The following is a 21614-nucleotide window of genomic DNA, read 5'->3' on the forward strand; positions in this document are numbered from 1 at the left end:
GTACTGGGTTCCCTGGCAAAACACAATTTCAGGTATAGAGGCCGATTTCGATGAACTTTTAATTAATTTGGGGGGCTTGGTTTGAGAACCACTGCTTACTAAGCATGTTCCATCCTTCCTTTGCTCCATAGTGTTTCTCATAGTGTTTCCATTCTTCTTCCTCCTCCTCCTCCGTCGTCCCCCTCACTTGTTGTTTTGGTTTTTCCTCTACCGTGGCCAAAGGCCAAGTCATCCAGAACAGAGGTTCGCCTGCATGTCTGCACGACAGCACGACACGGGGCAATGAACAGTGGGCACAACCTTGAAATGCCTGGCCAAGTGGAACTCCTTGAGGCTGCATGGAAAATTGCACAAAAGAAAAACCCTACATATTTCTTTCAGTGGATCTCTTAGTGGCATCGTTTTTGGGCAAGCCATAACTCAGCTGTATTGCAAGGCTAGGAAGATCACCCAGTGCCAGACAATGAAAAGTATTGCTTTTATGTCTTATTATAGGCTGTTAATTAGAATGACACATGCATGGAATAAAAATAAAAACCAATGAGAAAGTAATGTATTATGCATGTTAACATTAATGGGGAAATAATATTGATGGGACTTTTGAAATACCGATTATAGCACATTATCAGGTTTAATATACAAATCTATTTTTGGCTATTTGATTTTAAATGCAAGATTGCTGGGAAAGAAGACGCAACATGACACCAGCAACTGCTACAATGAAATTAATCGTCTAATTGAAGTCCGTATTACTGGACTTCAATATGACATGGGTTCATTTCACATTATGTCACTGCTGAGCAGTTGAACAGTCCATCTGCAGCTTGACTTTGAATGACTGTGAATGACAGTTTTTCCATCATATGTCTGTCTTTAGACAGACAGACAGACAGACAGACAGACAGACAGACAGACAGAAAATCCATCGACACATGCACGCATCGTGTCTGTGTGTGGCTGTGTGCAGATCTTTTGTAGTTACGTGTGGTTATTTGCCTTTTTTTCATGCCTATTTTCCTCTATTTTTGCGGTTATGTGTGGTTATTTGCCTTTTTTTTCTGGAGCCGAGGTATGGCAGCTGCCATAGCTTGCCAGACCCAATGGACACCACTGTTTACAGACCGGCTTATTTAAAACAGACGGGTGAAACAAGAACATTTTCCATTGATTGAAAAAAATCTTCCCTGCTATCTTTTTTCTCACCGTTGGACGGTGAGAATGGCTGTTTTGATCAATTTCACAGACACTTTCGATTGTCTGGCGACTCTGACATGTTTGCCCATCTGTCTTTGTTCCAACAACGCCACTGAAGTATTTATAGAGATCATATTTGACCGAAGGAGACGTACTGTATAAGCCATCACCACCACACTAGTCGACATGCACACAAGCTGCCACTTTGTCAATGCAGGGACGATGTCACCCTGATTATTACATCCTGTACAGCAGGGGTTCTCAAAGTTTTTGGCCGGGGACCCCCGGAAATGCTTTGGCAATGTCTCGGGACCCCCGCCCCGCCCCCTCCCGACCCCCAATATAAATTGACTGCTACAATAACCTTAAACCATTTTGGGCGGGAACCCCTTTTGGTGTTTTAAGCATTGTTATAATTTAGCTATTGAAAAATAGCAGATCTACAAGCTCGCTATGAACTTGTAGGTCTGCTATTTTTTTTAAATCGTGAAAATAAAATTTAAAAAAAAAATCTTTTTTTTTTCTTTTTTTTGACTACCCACGGGTTGAGAACCCCTGCTGTACAGTGTGGCTTCAAGCCTTCAACACGGAACACTGCATTGTGATTATTACATCCTGTACAGTGTGGCTTCAAGCCTTCAACACGGAACACTGCATTGTGATTATTACATCCTGTACAGTGTGGCTTCAAGCCTTCAACACGGAACACTGCATTGTGATTATTACATCCTGTACAGTGTGGCTACACGGAACACTGCATTGTGATTATTACATCCTGTACAGTGTGGCTTCAAGCCTTCAACACGGAACACTGCATTGTGATTATTACATCCTGTACAGTGTGGCTTCAAGCCTTCAACACGGAACACTGCATTGTGATTATTACATCCTGTACAGTGTGGCTTCAAGCCTTCAACACGGAACACTGCATTGTGATTATTACATCCTGTACAGTGTGGCTTCAAGCCTTCAACACGGAACAGTGCATTGTGATTATTACATCCTGTACAGTGTGGCTTCAAGCCTTCAACACGGAACACTGCATTGTGATTATTACATCCTGTACAGTGTGGCTTCAAGCCTTCAACACGGAACACTGCATTGTGATTATTACATCCTGTACAGTGTGGCTTCAAGCCTTCAACACGGAACACTGCATTGTGATTATTACATCCTGTACAGTGTGGCTTCAAGCCTTCAACACGGAACACTGCATTGTGATTATTACATCCTGTACAGTGTGGCTTCAAGCCTTCAACAAGGAACACTGCATTGTGATTATTACATCCTGTACAGTGTGGCTTCAAGCCTTCAACACGGAACACTGCATTGTGATTATTACATCCTGTACAGTGTGGCTTCAAGCCTTCAACACGGAACACTGCATTGTGATTATTACATCCTGTACAGTGTGGCTTCAAGCCTTCAACACGGAACACTGCATTGTGATTATTACATCCTGTACAGTGTGGCTTCAAGCCTTCAACACGGAACACTGCATTGTGATTATTACATCCTGTACAGTCACAGTGTGGCTTCAAGCCTTCAACACGGAACACTGCATTGTGATTATTACATCCTGTACAGTGTGGCTTCAAGCCTTCAACACGGAACACTGCATTGTGATTATTACATCCTGTACAGTGTGGCTTCAAGCCTTCAACACGGAACACTGCATTGTGATTATTACATCCTGTACAGTGTGGCTTCAAGCCTTCAACACGGAACACTGCATTGTGATTATTACATCCTGTACAGTGTGGCTTCAAGCCTTCAACACGGAACACTGCATTGTGATTATTACATCCTGTACAGTGTGGCTTCAAGCCTTCAACACGGAACACTGCATTGTGATTATTACATCCTGTACAGTGTGGCTTCAAGCCTTCAACACGGAACACCGCATTGTGATTATTACATCCTGTACAGTGTGGCTTCAAGCCTTCAACACGGAACACTGCATTGTGATTATTACATCCTGTACAGTGTGGCTTCAAGCCTTCAACACGGAACACTGCATTGTGATTATTACATCCTGTACAGTGTGGCTTCAAGCCTTCAACACGGAACACTGCATTGTGATTCGTGACACACACAAACTGTACACTGTTATTAGACGCTTTGCTTGACTTTCTTTTCTTTGACATGCTCTACTATTCTCCCATGTTATTGTTTGCCGCAGGTCTGTTGCAGGCCTGGATAAAGAGATAGATCTCATCCATATGGAGGCACATACACCTGATGGGAGTAAGTAAGCGCACGCACACACGCACGCACGCACGCACGCAGAGTGAAGTCCTGCAAATGCTACTTTAAAGCTAAGATCTGTACGTTTATTGTCGTGATTCAATCCATGCATCGATCCTCCGTGGTTCTCAACCAGTGGTCCGGAGACCACCAGTGGTCCTTGCGGGGGTTCCATGTGGTCCCCAGCTAAATGGTGGAAATTGGTATAACCAAATGGACCCTTAATAGGTTTTTAACTCTTGAGAGTGTAAAATGAAACCAAATACGGGTCCATTTGGTTTCATGTTATGCTCTCAAGAGTTAAATTAATGTTAAACATCTGCATTACTTAACTTAATTAAAGTAGTCTACACAATTACAGAATGTAGAAGAACTGTTATTTTGATCAACGTTTGCCTGTTATCTCTACTATGCTAGCCTCGGAAACCGCAGGCGTTTTGTTAATTAATAAAAATTGGTACCAACATCAATACAGTAACTTTTGGGTCTGAGAGGCTAAAGGCCTATTCATAGTCTGGATTTTCGGTGGTGAGGTGACCACCGCTCCGGTGGTGAGCTGACCACCGGAGCTGAAATAACGTTGAGCGGTGGTGAGTAAAAACAGAGAGAAGGGCTGGAGCGGTGGTGGTGGTGGTTTGCTCTTCACCGCGGCTTGTGACGTCATGTTGTAGATCGGTGGTCACCTAACCACCGAAAATCCAGACTATGTATGAGCCTTCATGTGGTCTTTACACGAGAAGGGTGTTCATAGAAAACGGCAAAATAAAGTATCGTTTGCTGGTGTCCCTTTAGACGAGAACGGTGTTTTCAGGAGGTGAAAACGCAACAAAGTGAAACCACCTCCCAGAGTGGAAATCTTTGAGAATGCCGTTTTATCCCTTCTCCATGTAAACAGGCAAAACGGTGATTCCGCAAAACTTATGACATCATGGCTCACGTTGGCTCACAGCACATATTTATTACATTGATGCAGAGCCATATATAGTTCCTGAACAAGCCTCCCTCCTCGCCTACAAAGCGCTGCTCATCAGCGATGGTGAATGTAAAACCATGATGTAAATAAAATGCCTTGCGATAGGCGGCAGCAGCATTTATGTAGCCGAATGTATTATAAAATATATAACCATCCCGTGGCGCGCTCTGCCTGCATGCTATGGGCTGTCTGTCAGCCTGTCTGTCACCTCGATGCGTTATAGAAAGCAGGCAGCGAGCGACGGCCACAACCACGTTGTGTTCTGGAAGCAAAACCCTGATAGGGTTGCGTGAAGGGGGAGCTGGCTCTTCTTCTTGTACGTAACGTGGGTGACGTGGGGTCTATTTGGCAGCCCGTTACCGCCACCTAGCGACATTATAGCGTTTTCATAAAGTGTGCGTTCTCGTGTAAAGGGTCAATAAAAAATGAGAACGCAACGGGACTTTGCCGTTTTATCTGGAGATGGTCGCCGTCTAAAAGAGGCCTTAGTCTCATCAAATTTGGTGGTCCATATGGCTCAAATGCTGAATAAAATGATGGTCATTGATATGAAAAGGGTTGAAACCACTTCTGTAACAGACCGCTCAGGCAAGATGCAATCCCTGCTGTGCTCTGGTCACTGATACATTATTGTGCTTAGGAGCTCCAGTCAGGACTACTTCTCAACAGAAGAGAAGGGAGGCCAATACATTAGATAATTGGCACTGGGTGAAAAAAACTGGGTCGCAAAATCGTGGGATAAAAATTATAAAAAAGAAGAGAAGGCATGCACCTCCAACCATAGCCCCATGTGACCTCCGCTCCCCCTTCGCCTGTAGCTCCAGGACTCTGTCACATAGCATTGCCATCCAGAATTGGGGCGGTGATGGGTCGGGGTCTGATCTATTTTTGACTTGTTTCTGAACGTTGCATGGATGAAATGTTTAAATGTAGCCCAGGGTTTACTTTCTACAGATGTCTTTGGGTTTTCTGACAGCCAGGGATGCGCGTTCCTCATGTGCTTGTGATTGTGAACGTGCTCCTGTGTTGAATATGGCGCAGGCTGTCAAAAATCACAAGCACGTGTCGTGTCACACACACACACACACACACACACACACACACACACATGCACGTGCACACATGCACAAGCACACAGTTACACAGTCACATGTCCCATCACACAAGTTTACACACTGAAACATTGCTTGTCCTATTACCGCCAAATGAAAGAAAGGGAGAAGACAAAGAGATAGAGACTCTATACAGGAATCTGTAAAGGAATGAATTCCAGCGCGGGTTGGGCTGTGTTGCCGGGGGGACTGGATTAGCCCCATAGATGCGGTGGATGATAGTTGATTAATATGGCCTTTCCTCTTGTATGGCTCTCTCCTTGAATGTCAGATCCATAACTCTGAATACCACCAAGCAAGGTCTTCCATAGGTGAGGTTGTTTATGCCAGCTTGCCGTGGCAGAAGAGCTTGCATGGCCTTCTCAAGATGTAAGCATAGCCCCTCTCCCACCCACCCCCCGCGCAGCTGAGTGTGATTGACAGGTATACTGTCTAATAACAATAAGTCATGTCTCACAATTACAGGCAAGCTAAGGAACAGTAAAAACATTCGCCACCATGCAGGCTAGAATGGAAGTCATTGTAGTTGATTGAGTGATTGAGTGATTGATTGATTGATTGAAAACTTTATTAACAGTTTGTAGAAGCACAGGAAAGCAGAGTTCAATACCAGGTAGGCTAAGAGGATTAAAAAGAACAAAGAAAGCACTAAGACTTGTTTCCATTGGGGTCCCCCATTTTCAATTAATCAGAACATTTAATGACATACAGATATACAGTACGGTACAAACGGTTAGAAATCATTTTTTACTGGGGCCAGTTTCGAATTGCAGCCACCCGTACGTGCTGAGCTCTGAGCTCCCTCTCTTGGTAGGGCGTTCCACATTTTTGTGGCATAGGAGCAAAATACATTTAACTAAATAAGTTAAAGTAAGACAAAGCACATAAATATAATGTTTATTGTACATAGCCTTGGAAAACAAGTTACACAACGTTATGTTCATGTCAAGTCAAGGAATATAGTGAAGATACAGCTTCAGTGCTTTTATTAACCACACTTCACCATTTCCATCTATTGGTCCTCACTCCTCACTAATGCTCTTTATAAGATTACAAATGGAGAGTTGTGGACAGGACAGTTCAGAAGGACAGGACAGGACAGGACAGGACAGGACAGGACAGGACAGGACAGGACAGGACAGTTCAGAAGCATGCATACATATACCAGCTACACAGGACAGTTCAGAAGCATGCATACATATACCAGCTACATCATCGGTAGGCAGGTTGTGGACATGACAGTTCAGAAGCATGCATACATATACCAGCTACATCATCGGTAGGCAGGTTGTGGACAGGACAGTTCAGAAGCATGCATACATATACCAGCTACATCATCGGTAGAGAGTTGTGGATAGGACAGTTCAGAAGCATGCATACATATACCAGCTACATCATCGGTAGGCAGGTTTTGGACAGGACAGTTCAGAAGCATGCATACATACCAGCTACATCATCGGTAGGACAGTTCAGAAGCATGCATACATATACCAGCTACATCATCGGTAGGCAGGAGTTGTGGACAGGACAGTTCAGAAGCATGCATACATATACCAGCTACATCATCGGTAGAGAGTTGTGGACAGGACAGTTCAGAAGCATGCATACATATACCAGCTATATCATCGGTAGGCAGGTTTGGTCATTTTACACAATTTCAATCTTCTTCTTTATTTTATTTGTTTGTGATGCAAGAACAATGGCTACTATACAGCATGCTAACTTTCCAGGAAGAGAAAGGCTGTAGTTTCTATTGAAATTCCAGTTGATGATGTTATTGGCAGGCAGGTTTGAGGTTTCAGAACTCTCCATAGTCCACCAATGGGACGCAAAGCGAGCAGACAGAAATGGTGCAGTCTTATAATGAGCATAGTGAACTAAGTGAAGACAAGATAACCTTGAAAATAGGTTAAATTCATACTTCGCTGTATGACGTGTTGCTTGAAAATAGCAGATCTACTAGCTTCACGCATCACGATGCGCTGTGAGCTTGTAGAGCAGCTATTTGGGGTATCTATCTAGCTCGCGCTGCGCTGCATTGTCACGCTTTTTTATCTCCTTCTATTTTCAACCATTTCTGACCGGTTTGGAAACTCCTTCACCTACTGTATGACAAGTTAACAACATGGGGCCAGGTTTTAAAAGTGGTTAAGCTGTATAAATCATTCCTTGGCTTGTCACACCATTAATACTCCTTGCTGTGTTCTCTCTCTCTCTCTCTCTCTCTCCATGTGTCAGATGTACAGTATGTTACCTGCAGAGCTCAGATGTGTGCAGAGCCTAATAGGAACTATCCGTTCCCCGGGTACATCGACATCAGCTCACTGGTGGTCCAGGACGACTACATGTTCATCCAGGTACAGGAGAGGAGACACTCATGCATTATGTGAGGTGCACAATGTTAACCCTGAACATGTTCATCCAGGTATAGGAGAGGACAGGAGAGGAGACACTCATGCATTATGTGAGGTGCAACAATGTTAACCCTGAACATGTTCATCCAGGTATAGGAGAGGACAGGAGAGGAGACACGCATGCATTATGTGAGGTGCAACAATGTTAACCCTGAACATGTTCATCCAGGTATAGGAGAGGACAGGAGAGGAGACACTCATGCATTATGTGAGGTGCAACAATGTTAACCCTGAATGAAGATGTAACACACACACACTTGGGGTTGTGGATTATGGAGCTATTTGCATATAACCCGCTGAGGGAATGGCATGGCATGCAACAAACTGCTTTGCAGGTACAACGCCGGTGGAAAAGCTATTGTTTTAATTCTCACTTAAAGGATAATTCCATGCTAGAAGGCTTTCTTACCTTTCTTTGTAGTTGTTACCAAAGAGGTCCAGGGGTTTTTTTGTGCAAAAACTCCTTATTGCCTATTTCCCCTACCATAAGCACTCAATTAATTGCATTGAATTGAATGGGAATTGAATGGGGCTATGGGGTGTTGTGCTAATTCGCGTATTTCCATCAAAATAAGTAGTAAAGTGTGCCGCTTGGGATGTTATTTACATTATGAAGAGAGGATATATACACAAAAATAATAATTTTGAGCGATGGAAATAAGCGAATTAGCACAACACCCCATAGCCCCATTCAATTCCCATTCCATTCAATGCAATTCATTTAGGGCTTATGGTAGGGGAAATAGCCAATAAGGAGCTTTTGCACAAAATAACACCTGGACCTTTTTGGTGGGGACGTAACAACTACAAAGAAAGGTAAGAAAGCCTTTTAGTATGGAATTCTCCTTTAATGATGGATTGAAATACTGAAATTATTACTATTACTATTACTATTACTATTATTATTACTAGGATGGCCCGGCAGCCTATTTAGGGCCATGGCGGGAACAATGCAAGTCGTTATGGAGCAATTGGAACGGAATATAATGTATTTTCTGTCGCCCTATTGCTTTGAATGCTGTGCTGTGCACATTCTCCATACTGCTCTGGGGCACGCATGTTATGCGAAGTTCAGCCAATCCGTGAAGCCGATGGTTTGCGTTGGCCACATTTTCTCTCTGGCTTGAATATTATATTTACTTTGACACTCTGCAAATGAGGATTAAAATAATTTAAAAGTCAAGGGGACAAGTAGGAATGATTATATAGCTTCTCCACTGCATCAGCTTCCAGATTTAACACCAAAAGCCTGCTATCATAATTTTGAGGTCTGTCATACTCATAATAATACATGTCATGTGCAATTTTAACACCTGCGCATAGGTATATAATTTTCAGCCAACCTAAAAGGTCAGGCCACATCATACTGGACTATTTTTTGCACAGTTATTATGATTTTATACGTATTCACTGCCTCGCTTAAAATGCCTATAAATCTGGAAGGGAATATGTAAAGAATCATGAGGATTGTGCATTTTGTAACTAGATTTATATTTTCGCATGGTGTTATAGGTATGTACGGAGCCCCTGAATGGCCATGCATTCAAAATATATTGTATCTTGTACGTGCAAGATAATATCTCGTCCGTACAAGATATTATCTCGTATGAGGTATGGGTATAAGGTTTTCAAAAAACATCGCATGAGTTGGTCTCACTCCCCTAGTGGCCTGTTTGCATTGTTTCCAGCAGCCAACGTGGATGTCATCTGGAAAATGATGCCTTTGCAGAAGTTATTTTTTCCAAAAGATTTTGTATGTTATTTAGCCCACCCAATAGTAACAGAATCCATTTAAAAATCTCTTCTATCAATAATTTGGGGTTTCAAGCACACCAATAGCTATCTAATGTTGGAGTCACTGCAAACATACCATTCTGGGACGAGCCCAACTTGTTTGCGATGGGTTTTGAAAACCATATCATATGCCCATACAAACACCATACCGAAAATCCTTCCTTCCCAGCCTTAAGACCACTGAGCTAGACATACGTAACTGCCATGTAAAAGTTTATTCATGTTATTTTATGATAAGTGTGGTGATGCTCCACTCTAGAGCAGTGGCTCTCAATCTGTGGTTACTCTGTGGGACCAGCCATGGATCCAGCCCAATTCACTATGCTCTGTGGATTTGTTTTTTTGAGTAGCAAAGTGACACAAAAAATCCACAGAATTTAGTGAATCAGGCTGAATCTCAGGCTAGCTTCTCTTAGGATTTTTGTGTGGTCCCCAGATGACAGTGAATTGACAATTTAAGGACATTTAAGACTTTTAATCCCTCAAAAAAGAATGAAAGAAAGGAAAAAGACCATTACTGCATCAAAAAAAGTAATCAACAAACTATAGCCATATTTATGAGGCAAAAGTTTTTTAAATAGACGATCTACGCAATGTGTTGTGAGCTTGTAATTCTGCTATTTTCACACTATTTATCTGTGGAACAGAGTCAAACTAAATGTAATGCCTCAACTCCTACAAGTCCAAGTGCTTCAGGGTGGGGGGTCCCCAGGCCAGTTAAAATATCATTTTTTTGGGGGGTCGCGGCCTGAAACGGTTGAGAACCCCCGCTCCACTCTAGGCAAGCTACAACAATGTGTCCCAATTTAACTGAAGTCACATTATGTTCCAGAGGCCACATGTTTCTGCTCTCTAAAACTAACACCATGCAGGCCCCATTTAATCTAGCACATACACTTTGAACTACTATTCATCAGCTATAATATATACGGATAATACGGTAGGTCTCTACCTGCTGCAGCAACCTCTATGAATACATACAGTAACTCACCCCCATGTGCAGTCTCACAGCAACTAATGCAAACCTTGCAGCTATCAACTCCAAACGTGCCTTTCTTACAGCTCTCTCTCTAGGAGGGGTTTGACAAACCATTTTCTTTACCTTATCTTATTTAATCTATGCCAGTGATTCCCAACCTGTGCACCGTGGTGATATTGCAAGTTGTCCCCCAAATTATTGGCAAAACACTAAGATTTTATTCATAATATAAAATGTATATAATACTATTTGTTTTCAATGCCAATAAATAAGGAACTTAAAGATGGAGTGTCTATGAGGTGTCTATGAGGTGACAGTACTTCATTAGACACCCTGGAGTCGTTTTTATGTACAATGATGTATTCCCTTTGTATTTAGGGTTTCTTCCTGGAGGCTGAACCCTTGACAGTCAAACGTGCCAATGAAAAAAACAGTAATATAGTGACATCACATTATCAGCCCCTCCCCTAACCCCTCCCCCTTTATCATACAACTACAGCTGTGGGTGCGGCTTAAGTTCAGGTGGATCACCACCCATCACCACCCACCAGGCAAACCAGGCATACTTAATGAACTGGTGGGGGTGCCCACATAAAAACGACAAAATACTGTACACCTTTTTGTAAAAATTCTTCATCCTTATATAACAATAAGACCTGATGATCATGTTTTAGGGTGGAAAAACATCATGGCACTCCATCTTTAAGTATGTTTAGTTTGTAAATACATCAAAGATGCGAATATAATCCATTTCTAGTGGATGCCTTGGCCTGGAAGAGAGGTCATATGGTGTTCCATTGATTCAAGCCTCAACACAATGAATTGATTGAAATTCAATGAAATAAACGTGCTCTGAAAATGCACGTAACCCATCTGACTACTCAACCCGGCAGCACAATGACAGTGTTATCTGTGACCACACAGCTAGTATTCACCAGTTGGGCCAAACGTTTCGCTCCTAAACAGTCAGATCAGGTGATTTGTCAGACACCTATACCACCTGAGCCATGTACAAGCAAGCCTGATTGGTCTGGCGGCATAATACAGTATGTCTCTGTTCGTCTAGAAGAACTACCGGTAAGTGAACCTTGACGTGCCGTGAAACACATTTCACGGGTTCTGGACTTGTTTCCATTAGTTTTAGATATGGTTTTCAAAAACTAATTTGGGCCCTGTTCAGGAGGTGGAACTAATCCTGGGTTTTTTGGACTCCACAAGAACTTACTGTATACTTTCAAAATGTTTCTACGCTGTGAGCTATCTAATCTGCTATTTTCACCTTTTTTAACATTTATTTCTTAATTTGTATTATGTATATGACGTAGCTCTCCCATCACGGCGGGTAGTTCTGGTTATAATATCAATGTAAACAAAAACCTTAATAGTTTCAGGTTATTTTTATCACTTTGTAAAAAATAGCCAACAGACGAAGATAGAGTTGTTCGCCGAAGCTCCCTCAATCATCAATGAAGTGTAAACCCACAACTGCTTGACCTAAACCTCCCCTTCCAGAGCTATACTCCGCGTTTTAGCACGTTGCGTCACAGACGAAAGATCTTGGAAGGAATGCCAGGGAATCAATCATACCAATTCCTCTTAAAGTTCAAATTGCCTCGGGTTCCCCAAACATCGATATGCCGCCTCTCCATGCACTCCACTGTGGTACTCGGTGCTATAACCTCAGACTGCTTACTCCTCCTAGGCATTCACTACACTCACTATAAAGAAATGATTCTCCAACTATTTTATTTTCAAGGACCCCCAGTTTGATATGAATTATTCAATGAACCCCCCCCCCTCCATTTGATAAAATTTGTATCTCTACAGACATAAGTGTCCATTTGGTTCCTAAATATCAGTAATTTTGCTGCACCCCACTTTGAGAGCCACTGCTATAAACCTCTGGTACAGTATAATGTCTTATGTGACATTAATACGCATTGCAATTTAGTTAAACGTTCAACCTATTGATATGCATTTGAAAAGAGAAGATGTAATCTCGCTTTTGTGTGAATTGAAAAGTGTTTTTTTCTAACATGGTCACCATGCAGGCTCTGTGTTTTCGTGCTTCATAAGATAAGAGCTTATACGGCCTGGAATGTTTGCATAGGACCTAGAGACTGTTAACCCATTCTTGGGGGGATCCCCTTTTGGTGTTAGCATTATGTTATGCTTTAGCTATTGAAATATAGCAGATCTACAAGCTCATAGCGCGCCACCGAGTGGCGCGCTACGAGCTTGTAGGTCTGCTATTTTTGAAAAATCAAAGAACGACTGACATAGAAACAGCTTTTTCAGAAAACTGTCTGTATTTAGAAGACATTTTTAGAATCTGATCTCAGGTCAAAATGGGTTAAGGAGGACTTTATTCTAGAACAAAGTTGCACATCCGTTTAGGCGACTTAAAGATTGCTCCTGACAATGAATAACGAGGCTATTGATCGTCCTACGAGATTTTTACCGTAAACCTACCTCCAAACTCCAACGTGCTTCGACACCTAGACAAGAGGTCGAAAATGTTGAAAAGGTGGCTGATGGGCAAGTTAGTATAGTACTATATCTATTTATTGTCTTTTGTTTACTGATCTATGATGGCCTGTTGTAAATGTCATTAGTATTGTGATGTTAGTACACACATGTTCTTCTTATCATATGCTGTAACAATTTATTTATTTGGATCACAATAGAGGGTATGCGTGTGACATCATCGTACCTGGAAGTTATGCGGGAACGCCCACTGAGTGGCAGAAAACTACTTTCTGGCCTTGACAGCCCATTCATCCAAACTCGCCAACATTGCAGCTGTACGAAAAGCTTGAATTATCCTCTTTCTATGGTTGAGTGATTTCCAACGAGCGCTTCCAAACTCCAACACTCCAAACTCCAACACTCCAAACTCCAACACTCCAAACTCCAACACTCCAAACTCCAACACTCCAAACTCCAACACTCCAAACTCCAACACTCCAACACTCCAACACTCCAAACTCCAACACTCCAAACTCCAACACTCCAAACTCCAACACTCCAAACTCCAACACTCCAAACTCCAACACTCCAACACTCCAACACTCCAAACTCCAACACTCCAACACTCCAACACTCCAACACTCCAAACTCCAACACTCCAACACTCCAACACTCCAAACTCCAACACTCCAACACTCCAACACTCCAAACTCCAACACTCCAACACTCCAACACTCCAAACTCCAACACTCCAAACTCCAACACTCCAAACTCCAACACTCCAAACTCCAACACTCCAACACTCCAACACTCCAAACTCCAACACTCCAAACTCCAACACTCCAAACTCCAACACTCCAACACTCCAACACTCCAAACTCCAACACTCCAACACTCCAACACTCCAAACTCCAACACTCCAACACTCCAACACTCCAAACTCCAACACTCCAACACTCCAACACTCCAAACTCCAACACTCCATGCTGCTCAATGTTTTGCCACTCAGTCTAGATGAGGGGGGCGTGTCCTGATGGGAAAATCATGCCTGTGCATACTCTCTATGGAATTAAGTCCTTTTTGTGCAATTCTGATAATTATGTACTGCTCTTTTATTAATTGTATCATGAATATATCAAATAAATCAAATCAAATCAAAAAGCCAGCAACCTCGGAAATCGGAATGCAAGGCGAAAGACGGCTATCAGTGGCCATGTCCTAGCCTAAGATTTAGACTCTCGTAGATGTAGTTATCGATTCTGACATTTTCAATCAAGTCTAAAAGCTCTCGCCGCATGGTGGTGAGCGTGGCCCCCCCGTGCCTCAGAATAGCTCTGAACATGTACAAATGCAAAATCTAAGCTGCTTACCCTGCTGCCCCAACTGTGCGATTTCTTTGCACAAAGCACTTGAAACCCGTAGGTCTGTAGTTTTCAATAAAAAAGTGTTTTAATCCATTCTGTCTCGGAATCTTTCTGCCATCTTGGATTTTTCCTCTCCCCAAATGAGTGCAACTGCGCGACTCTGACCGCCAGGGGCGCTGTTGCACTAATTTAGTGAGACGAGGAAAGAACCGCCTTATACGTCTTTAAAAACCCACCAGACAACAAAAACAACATATTGATTTGTGCTTTCCCCTCCGATTTTGAAAAAGGAAATACTTCCTTTTGAAAAGGAAGTACACTGCTTGTACGGAACAGGTATTTGACAGTATATTAATGCCATTATTAATCATGAATTCATGTATTATATTATTCAACTGACCCATGTCTTTTATAGGTTCCTACATCAGGACGAGCCAAGTACTATGTGTCTTACAAGAGAGACCCATTCATACAGATTAAACTGCCAAAATATTCCCTGCCAAAGGTAAGATCTAAGTACTTATTCCAGGAAACATCTTCATGAACATTGGCTCTCATTCATTCATAGATCTTTGAGGGGCGCTAGCCTCTCCTATGTCCAGCTATGAGGGTTTGTGTAAACACAAACATTGTGCTAACACAAACATTGTGCCAAGTACTTCTTCCACCACTGGCATTGCTTAGTTTTCAATAGGCTTTATGCACAGCAGCCATATTGGAAATAAATTGGGCCTCTTCGTTACTTCACAGGTCTCACCAATTATAGTAATTAAGACTCTGTTCCATGCATTTAGTGTAGCACACGTGGTTCTCAACCTTTATTTTTTTATTTTTTGTATTTTCAAGGACCCCATAACCCCATTGTCCCTTATCATTTGACCCATTTAGGCCTGACCTCAAAATTTTAAAAAATCCTTCTAAATCCTCCAGTTATAAATATTTTCACGGTTTTTCAAAAATAGCAGACCTACAAGCTCGTAGCGCGCCACTCGGTGGCGCGCTATGAGCTTGTAGATCTGCTATTTTTCAATAGCTAAATTATAACATAATGTTTAAAACACCAAAAGGGGTTCCCGCCCAAAATGGGTTAACTGTCCTTTTGCGCAGATCACGCAAACCTCAGCAAAAAAAAAAGGACAATATCGATGGCCTCCAACTGTAAACACCCATAAGGGGCCATTTGCGGAACCCCCTCAAGGAACCATGAGGGTCCCTGCCTGGACACCACTTTGTGTACCACTGGCTGGTGTTTCCAGTGAGCCAACATGCAAAAACATCAGCAGCCTGACTCTGTTTGACCAGAATGGAACGGCAGAGCCTTAATTAGTATAATTGGTAAGAACTGTGAAGGAAGTATAAGGAAGATATAGGCCCAATTTCTTTAAAATCATGTCTGGTGTGTGCATGCACACAGAGCCTATTAGTCACTTTGCCCACGTTCATCCCCTCAGTGAGCGATGCCATGCTTGCAGCACATCAGCATTCACCTCCACAACGCCCCTGTAAGGCTTGATCCCCATGGCCGAGCCCCAAAGGGTCACGCTTGTACTAATCCGCAACTCCGTGACCTCCCATCATAACTCCTCTTTAATCTCGCCACGCACGCCTCTCTCTGATAGGATTTGCACATCGTCAGCACAGACGAGAAGCAGGTGTTTGCCGCGGTGCAGGAGTGGAACCAGAACGACACCTACAACCTCTACCTGTCTGACACCAGGGGCATCTACTTCACACTGGCCATGGAGAACGTGAAAACCACCAGGGGCATCGGGGGGAACCAGATGCTGGATCTGTACGAGGTATGGGGGCCTGTTATTATAGTAAACAGAAAATGCAGGGGAAAAAGAGAAAGAAAAAAGCAGGAAGTACCTATTTTTCCATTTAGGCCACAGTATATGAACTCTTCTGAGCTGCGCGTCTGGTAAAGAAGACTACTTGTTGAGCATGAGCTGTGCTCATGCTGTATGTACTTAATACTTGTATAATTGTATGTTGAATAGCGGAAACAGATGGTCCATCTGTAAGCTCACATAATGCGTTGCATTGCCAGATAGTGTTGTAATGGTTTCAATCAGTCCATATACATAGTTTTAATACATCTAATACTTTTTCGGGAAAGTAGCCTATATGACAGCCACACATCAGTCTCCATTACAGGAGTGGTTTAGGCACTGTTAGGCTATGTATGCTGGAGTGTTGACATGAAAAATGCACTTAAATGGCCTTATATCTGCCATTTACTTGTGGATTTGTGATGACTTTGTTAGCTTATACTGGCTAGGTGGGTGCATTAGCATTCATGGAAGCATCATAGCATTGCCTCTCTGTCTCTCCTCCCTACTGAATCCAGTTAACACTCACACACTGGCAAGTGTGACCGATAGACTGGAAGTGACATATTGGCTAGTGGCAGTCACAGGGGTGCGGTAATTAATGGTGCCATTACTGGTCCAGCACTCGTGTGTGTGTGTGTGTGTGTGTGTGTGTGTGTGTGTGTGTGTGTGTGTGTGTGTGTGTGTGTGTGTGTGTGTGTGTGTGTGTGTGTGTGTGTGTGTGTGTGTGTGTGTGTGTGTGTGCGCGTGTGTGTGCGTGCACGTGTGCGCGTGTGTGTGCGTGCACGTGCGCCTGCATGGCTGTTTAAGTCTGGTTAGGCATGCATGCCATGTGTAGAACCCAAGTGCATTTGTTGTGTGTAGTGGGTCACAGCAAGGGACACTAACCCTGGTCACAGCAAGGGACACTAACCCTGGTCACAGCAAGGGACACTAACCCTGGTCACAGCAAGGGACACTAACCCTGGTCACAGCAAGGGACACTAACCCTGGTCACAGCAAGGGACACTAAAGGCTCATACATAGTCTGGATTTTCGGTGGTTAGGTGACCACCGAACTACAACATGACGTCACGAGCCGCGGTGAAGAGCAAACCACCGCCACCGCTCCAGCCCTTCTCTCTGTTTTTACTCACCACCGCTCAACGTTATTTCAGCTCCGGTGGTCAGCTCACCACCGAAAATCCAGACTATGAATAGGTCACAGCAAGGGACACTAACCCTGGTCACAGCAAGGGACACTAACCCTGGTCACAGCAAGGGACACTAACCCTGGTCACAGCGAGGGACACTAACCCTGGTCACAGCGAGGGACACTAACCCTGGTCACAGCGAGGGACACTAACCCTGGTCACAGCGAGGGACACTAACCCTGGTCACAGCGAGGGACACTAACCCTGGTCACAGCAAGGGACACTAACCCTGGTCACAGCAAAGGACACTAACCCTGGTCACAGCAAGGGACACTAACCCTGGTCACAGCAAGGGACACTAACCCTGGTCACAGCAAAGGACACTAACCCTGGTCACAGCAAGGGACACTAACCCTGGTCACAGCAAGGGACACTAACCCTGGTCACTAGTGTAGCTTCATCTGCCACAGAGCGAGACACAGGACCAGTGAAACGTGCCCTCCTTAAATCACTTGCACAATTATCGAGATTGTTTTGTTTGGCAGTTAACCACTTTAACCCTGGCACCCCTAGTGTGGGCATAACAGCTGACAATTTTCAACAATTAAAAGAAAAACTCAAATTTATTATAATCTCTTCAAAGCTTTTAGCTTTATTTTTTGTATTATTGTATTACCTCTACAGCAGAGCTTACCCCATGGTCTTTGATTATTCGCATTGCGGCACATTGTGAGTTTATAGATGTAGATGTGTTTTTTTATATAATATCTCATTTAATTATTGGTTCTCCTTACTAATGCTCCTAATAAAACAATTCTACTAGCTGTGGACACTTCAGTGATATCATCATTCTCAAACATGGCTTCCATTATACAGTAAAAAGAAAATCCTGGAAAGCTAACTTTCCAGGAATAGGCTGCAGTTTCTATTAGCTTGGCTTGCCCATCGATGATGGGTTTCTGAACTGTACACAGCCCTCTTCTGAGACACATAAGACAGGGTAGACAAGATGTTTTACCATATTATAATAAGCATTAGTGAGCACCGATATGAAGATGGGTTGAAAATTGAAAAATTGACTGCCACGATTGTTTCAGTCTCTATCCATGTGCCATGTTTTTAAAGTGAGGTGCCTTATTCAAGGGGAAAAAACCCCAGGCCTTAACCGGAAGTTAGCTCTCGGATAAGCGATTCTATTGCGGGAGCATCGCGGACCACCCGAGGCATGATCTTTTTTTACCGCAACCAGGGGCACGATCGGAATCGGCCGTAAATAAAGCTTGTTTTGATTCGAATCGGAATGGGATTAGAATCCGAGGTAAAAGGGTGTTGAGATTTTGGCTATCGTTCAGTCGATGAGGGGGGGGGGGACCTTTTTACTGACGGACCAACCACTTCCAGTTCATCTCCTAGACACGGAGACGCTGATAGACAGTAGTGTAGCATGATCTCAAACTGAATCAATATAAAACATGAAAATACAGAGATCTCCGTCCATGGCAGTTGTTATGTTTAACATCACACTAGACCTGTATGTGCCCGTCGGCCACCGGCCTACTTGAGAACGATGCAACTTTGGAACCTAATAATACAACTGGAAATTGCACAGGTGAGGGGACTTAGGCTGGTTAGGCCCACTGGCAGAGCCTGGGCAGAGCCTTTTGTGGTGGTTCTGGAGAACCGTGGGTCCGACCGACTCGATACCGGGCACTGCACTCCCTGCGGGGGTGTTGAACGCGTGTGTCGAATTAGAAGTCGGGTGGGGCAAACACGTGCATTACAACCGTACACACACACACGCACGCAGACACACAGAGACGTGGCGCATTTATAGCAGGATGTCTGTGTTGACATCACATCGCTATATAGTTTGACTTCCATGTGCTCAGCTCGACAGTGAGGCACTGCACATCAACACATTTCCCATTCCCATGGCCATAAAAGATGCAAAGCAGTAATGCAGACGTGGTTGATCTCAGGGCGATTTGGCCTTCCTGATAGCCTCCAACCTATATGGATTTCTGATTCACCAGGAGATCCATTAATATGTAATAGACTGTGGGAAGCTTCATTACTCCTTGTGGGAATAGTGTTAATACATTCCGCTATCAGAGGAAAAACCTGTATCTTCTACGAGAAAACTTTTCCGGGATGTTTTCAAGGGCCGTGCTTTTTGTTACATTAATCATGGACTGGCTCTCTTGAGGGAACTATAGGGTCAGGAATCGCACCTACCTGTACTTGTTAACAAGCAGAAACCTTCAGCTCATGGAAATGAATTAAAAATCACACACAATCAGAGTTACCAAGGTGATGAGCAACATTATAAAGGAGATGGAGAGAGTACACTCGCTATAGAGAAAAGGTCTAGTCTACCATTGATCAAGAGGTGATGTGATGCGCTGGAGAATATGTTGTACAGCATGAAGGAGTCTGAATGCTTGAACAGTATAACCTGCACCTTTCAGTCGAGGACATCTCCTCTACGCTCGCTTTTAGTTGAAACAGCCACGTTGTTGCTGCCTTTACAAGCTCACAGCATCAGGGTCAGGGATGGGGTGCATGGTTTTACAGCATGAACGTTGTACATTGTACTCTAAAGACTATGGGTTCCAAAACCTTTCAATGCCAAGGACATAGGAAATAGCTATAGCCTCTGGCTGAGACCCCCCTAAATTCAAAATGGAAGTGAAAATGTAAAACCTATACAAGCTCAAAATGCCTGGCATTGCATGATTTTTCCGATTGCTTTTTTATACCCTTTTCCCCCCCCCCAATGTAGTCGTGATGACAATTAATTTCACCCCACACACAATGCTGTGTGTTGTATCCTACTGACCCACATGCACCTGCCAGTGAGGAGCCCCCACCGGGAAGACATAGAGCCTTCGTTCTACTCCTCCCACCCAACACGCCCCCCTCTGACAGGTGCTGCCCCATTCCGTAGGACTACGAGCAGTCACCCTCCGGCTTCCCTCCCACCAGCACGGGCCAATTGTGCTCTTATAGACTCGGGCTGCGCCGCGGTGGATTCAAACCTCCAGACAGGGCAGATACTTTGCCACTGCGCCATCCAAGGTTTTTGAAAGCTAAAATATTTGATGATGGCTTAAAGTGGTTAAACTGGCACAATAATCTTAGGATAATCTTCATTCACTTTGGCCTCTTTTACAACCCCCCCCCCCACCCTGCATTCACGCATGCACGCACGCACGCACGCATGCACATGCTATCTATACTATCTAGCCCAGGGGTCCTCAACTAGAAATGCTGAAGGTCCACTAATAATTTTTGAAAAAGACTAAGGTCCGGTCCCATGAGCGCGGCGCGGGCCACACAGCGGCCAGCGGAGAGCGGGGCTCTATGCCTGTTTAGTACAGTCACACCAAGGCAAGCTTATACAAATCGGTTCCCCTCCCAACCAACCAATACTGGGGTATTGGGGTGGAGTATGGAAATACTCCACCCCAATGGAAATAGAATGTTTCACAAATATTCCCCTCCAAAAATGCACAGCAAATGAGAGGTATTGTGTTGAGGCACAAAGAACACTTTTATTTTTTCAAGTTAAAAAAAAAAGGGTGGTCCGGTCGTGGACCCCTGATCTAGCCTATGCAGGAGCCATATGTCATAAGTGAAAATATTTCATCCCATGGTGGTTGGGGGACTGATGGCAGCCAAGCACCAGGGAGTGGTGGAATGTTTCAGCTCACCTTTTTGTTACCTCAGGCTGTGATTCTTGTGAGCGGTGTGATCCACCTTGACAGCCCCTCTATCAACAGTGCATTCACCTGTGTACAGTACACTGACTGCTATACATGGCTAAAAAGTCGTCCCGTGCTCCATTCCTGCACGGTGATCTATGTCTGTGTCCTTCACTTCGCCATCAGGCACGGGACCGAACCGCGCGGGTGGTGTGAACGATGGATAGGCCGATGTCAAGCCGCCCCACTTGGTGGGAAGACATGTCTCTCATTGTTAAGGTGCAAGCATGCGCGCGCGCGCGTATGTGTGTGTGTGTGTGTGTGTGCGTGCACACACAGTGTATGTGTCCTGTGTTGCATGTGTGTGATACCATGGCAGGCGGCAGCGATAAATAATTA

General features: G+C 43.8%; 1 protein-coding gene across 2 annotated transcripts in view; it reads left to right on the top strand.

Moving 5' to 3' along the window:
* sorcs3a (sortilin related VPS10 domain containing receptor 3a) overlaps window positions 1-21614 on the top strand; it is a 176463-nt gene that overhangs the window by 93686 nt on the left and 61163 nt on the right. For both annotated transcript variants that reach the window (XM_079499905.1, XM_079499904.1), the window contains 4 exons: window positions 3377-3441; window positions 7765-7883; window positions 14962-15051; window positions 16166-16345. In XM_079499905.1, the coding sequence (XP_079356031.1) occupies window positions 3377-3441; window positions 7765-7883; window positions 14962-15051; window positions 16166-16345 (454 nt within the window). The remainder of the gene's footprint in view (window positions 1-3376; window positions 3442-7764; window positions 7884-14961; window positions 15052-16165; window positions 16346-21614) is intronic.

The sequence above is a fragment of the Electrona antarctica genome (genome assembly GCF_951216825.1).
Source record: "Electrona antarctica genome assembly, chromosome: 4".
Classification (NCBI taxonomy): domain Eukaryota; kingdom Metazoa; phylum Chordata; class Actinopteri; order Myctophiformes; family Myctophidae; genus Electrona; species Electrona antarctica.